Raw genomic sequence first — 4,184 nt, forward strand, 5'->3', positions numbered from 1 at the left:
CTGGTTTTGTAATACCATCTCTTGATTTTTAAGTGAACATTGTATATATGCAGCACACATGTAATGGTATTGATTGTATACACTTCATTAATAGCCTGGTTCAAGAAAGGGAAATACCAAAGACTTAGATCTGTAAACAAATGTGTTCCATACCTGAAGGCAACAATGGTGTTAAGAGAAGGACACTTCCACCGAGGAAGAGAGAACCAGCCATAGAATAACGCCGGGTCACATGCTGTAGCAACAGCCAGGCCAGCACATAGGCTGGGACTTCAACAGCCGCCAATAGGAAGGAGTTCAAATAGATGTTCCCATGCAAGTTAGGAGTATCAAGAGAAAGTCCAAAATAGCCCACTGATATGGTCAGCCTGCAACAGGGTACAGAAGAGAGCTATAGTAGCAACATCCACCTCTTCAGACCCACACACCTTGACAAACTTTCATCTTGGGGAGTTCTGAACTGCTCTTGATACAGGGAATGGGAGGGCAGTAGTAGACTCCACCCTGTGCTTTACTTCATAACATAGAAGTTAAGTTTCCTTGTGTAAATCATTTCCTGATTTATACCTCAGAACATCCCATAAAGAAAGTGTCTCAGCCGGACTTAGACAGTGAAGTTACAAATATGAAGAAAACTAAAATAGATTGGGACAACAAGCAGTCTGTTGTACAATGAGGTTGAGAGCTCAGATTTCAAGGAAAGCAGTAAAACAAGGAAAGATGTTCTGTGACCTGAGCATTGTTCTAGAGGGATAGGGTCAAATACAACAACTTCTGTTTTATTGTTAACAATAATTATGAAATGATACTGTGTGTATGTGTAAAAAGTTCATGCATTGGAAGCATAATCCTTCTTGCTTGTTTGAGCACACCTTAACCCCTCTTTGTAAAATGTTTTTCTAAAACTAGTTTCCTATAACCAATAAACATATAAAAGTCTAAAAAAAAAAAAAGAAAAGAAAGAAAGTGTCTCAGCAAAATGCTTCATATAATTCACAATTATATGAATTACTCACTAGAGAAAGTCCCAATTTGCATTTCAACTATAGACTCTTACATTGAACATTGGGTTTACAGAAATCCAATTTCCCAATCCCTTTGGCAAACCACTACCTTCAAAAAATATATACATTACAATTCATAGAAGTAGCAAAATTACAGTTATGAAGTAGCAACGAGAGTAATTTCATAGTTGGGGTTTACTACAACACGAGGAACAGTCTCAAAGGTTCACAGGGTTAGGAAGGTTGAGAACTACTGCTCTATGAACATCCCAGAAGGGCCATATCCCTCTTTCTTGTTTCTTAGCAGCTTCAGGAACATAAAGCATAAAGTGTCTTCACTGAGACTCTTCTTCAAACCCCAACTGTCCCAGCCAGAGAGTGTGTTATCAACAGAGAACTCTTTAAGAGGCATGGGGCAGGGGGGGCTGTGGAGGGTGTGTGTAAATGACAATGTGGCTCCATTGCAGGGGCGCTCCCTCTGTCTCCATGAGCACAGTAGAATTGCTGTTAGCTTCTTCCTGGCTATTTACCACAGATAATCTACTGAGGGAAGGGACAAGAAACAGGTCAACTAAGGAAGGACCTGTGGGACTCCCTTGTGGGATCCCTAGATCTCAAACAGCCTCCACAATCATCTTCTCCTTTTCTGGGTTTCCATCACGTTAAAAACTGTTACGTCCCCATGGCTGCCATCCATCACAAGGAAGAATCCTTGTATCATGCGATGACAGAGGCTTCAGCTTTGGTCTGAAGCATGTCTGTAGACAAGAGTCCTGAGAGTGGGTACAGTTCAGGCAGGCTCACTTACGCACCACAGGATTATGGACATGATGGTGAGGATCCTGATGTTCTGTGTTCGAACCAGATCGTAAATGTGGTGCGACTGATGCCTCTTGGAACTTTCTTTTTGTAACTTAGTGGTCTAGGAAGGAGAAAAAGTTGAAGACATGCCTCATACAGGCACACACCTAGCACCCATCATTTTCTCTATCTACTTCTCAAGAGTTAGGGAGCATTCTAAGGTTCTTCCTTGAAAAGATAGAAGTACAATGACTCAAGGGGATGTCCAAGGCCCCTGCAGGCTTTGCCAAGGACAAGCTGGAATGAAAGACAATGAGGGATAAAGAGAGGTGCACAGCAATAGTAGAGAAGCAAGCAGACAGCCACCTCACTGCATTACCCTACCCATCCCTACTGGCCGCCTCCCAGGGAGGCTTTTGGTAATTCCTATGGCAGGCCGACTCCCTGCTTTCAGTCAGCGAAAAATAAGGCTGTGTATTTTAATGAACTGATATTTAAATGGAATGAATGTTTGGGGTCCTCATACCATATAGTTACTGGTCTTCTTCCAGAAAAAAAAATCTAACTGAAAACAGGCAAACTGACCCACCTTTCACCCAGAGTAACTTCCTATGAGATCCAGCAGAGCCAAGGCCGTCATGTCTAAACACTGTTATTGCTTTCTTAGTTAACTCAGCTCAGCAGTTCAGCAAGGGTTCAACCTGGGACACAAATCCTCTGAAACAGCCTCATTTTCTCAGTGATGCCAATGAGGCTTACAGGTTCACACAAACCTATCCCTTACTTACATGCCACAAAAGCAACCTGACTGAACGTGCCCTCAGCCACCGTCCAGGCCTCACTTCTGTGCTTCAGAGCCCTTCTAGGGCATGCTGAGTCAGAGCTGCTCCTGGGCCATTATTTAAGGACTCTTGGTGGCTATCAGCATCTTGGCTTCCTATAACCACGCCCCAAGTCTTCATAAGCCCAGAGCATCTCAAACGTGCTTGTTGCCTAAACTGCAAGAAATTCCTCATGGTTCAGGAGAACAGGTTAAGAGGAGGCCGTGAGAAAGGACCTGGATGGAGCATGATGAGTAAAAAAGCCCCTGAGACAGAACACTGCGGAGTGTAATCGACAGTGTTCTATCTTCAGATGGCAATCTCCGAGGCGTAAGAAACAAGGACTTCCCAAAACGCTAAAGTCAAAGGAAGCCCCTTTCTCATGAAGGGTGTTTACTATGAAAAAGCAATGTTTAAGGCAGACTTGGTGGCATATCTCTTTAATTTCAGCTCCTGGGGGGGTGGGCAGAAGAGTCAGATCATTGTTGGAGATAAACCTGGTCTATACAGAGATTTCTAGGCCAGTCAGGGTTACATAGTAAGAATCTATGTTAAAAAAGCAAGCAAGAGGCAACCAAGCAAGCAATGTTTAAAAATATAATTATTTGAATAGGAAAGAAAGGAAGCATGGAAAAAAAAATCATGGGCAGTTGGAACCCATTCCTCTCATCCTCTGAGGTGTGCGTGTATTCATGTTCATGAGTGTATATGAGTATGCACATGAATGTAAGTGTGTGTGTGTGTGTGTGTAGGTAACAGGTTGACCAGGGATGTCACTGCCAATCACTTTTCTAGCTTATCTTTGAGACAGAGTCTCTCACTGACTGCTTGTCTGGCTGACCCATAAGCCCCAAGGATCCTTATGTCTCAGCTTCCCCAGTATTGGGATTACAGGCATATTCAACCATGTCTGGCTTTTTAGTCTGTTGTTGGGGATCTGAACCCGGGCCCTGATGCTTGTGTGGCAAACACTTTACAGACTGAAATCATCTCTATTCCTCCAGCTTCTGCATTTTAACAACTGTTGGCAGCCAGCGCCAACATAAATGAAATAAAGGGTTCTTCTGGTAATAGGAGTAATAAATAGATAGGAAGAGATTGAAAGAGAAATAAGAGATAGGCTAGCCATACTATACCGTACCCACGTGGGAAAATTAAAACATTAGACGACACGAGGTCTGGTCACTCAGTCATCTTGAATTTAATAATAATTTTCCTTTGTTCTTGCAACAGGTAAAATACCTGGGGCAAAACCCTTCCCCCAAACTACGTCAGTGTAACAGTCTAATCAGTTACTTCCTTCTTGCTCAATGGGGGTGGAGTTTCTGAATGTAGCCGGTTCCGTTCAACAGTGGGCAGCGCTGCGTTTACTGTCCGGGCTTTGGGGAGGGGGGTCTACAAACAACCCTTGCCTTAGGAGTAGTCATGACTTAGGGAAGGCAAGGCCTAAGTTCCTGTGAGCTGTGTTGTATGCTGCTGACCTAAAATGGTGAGTGTGAGCCTCCCCAGCAGCTTCCACATGGTATTTACCTCACTTGGATCGAAGATAGTGGAAGGT

General features: G+C 43.4%; 1 protein-coding gene across 1 annotated transcript in view; it reads right to left on the bottom strand.

The window, feature by feature from the left end:
- LOC116078662 (solute carrier family 22 member 21-like) overlaps nucleotides 1-4,184 on the bottom strand; it is a 9,762-nt gene that overhangs the window by 3,821 nt on the left and 1,757 nt on the right. Inside the window, exons 2-4 of the mRNA XM_031354014.1 lie at nucleotides 4,157-4,181; nucleotides 1,817-1,926; nucleotides 154-368 (exon numbers count right to left, since the gene is read on the bottom strand). Of these exons, the coding sequence (XP_031209874.1) occupies nucleotides 154-368; nucleotides 1,817-1,926; nucleotides 4,157-4,181 (350 nt within the window). The remainder of the gene's footprint in view (nucleotides 1-153; nucleotides 369-1,816; nucleotides 1,927-4,156; nucleotides 4,182-4,184) is intronic.

This window comes from Mastomys coucha, unplaced genomic scaffold, assembly GCF_008632895.1.
Source record: "Mastomys coucha isolate ucsf_1 unplaced genomic scaffold, UCSF_Mcou_1 pScaffold5, whole genome shotgun sequence".
NCBI lineage: Eukaryota > Metazoa > Chordata > Mammalia > Rodentia > Muridae > Mastomys > Mastomys coucha.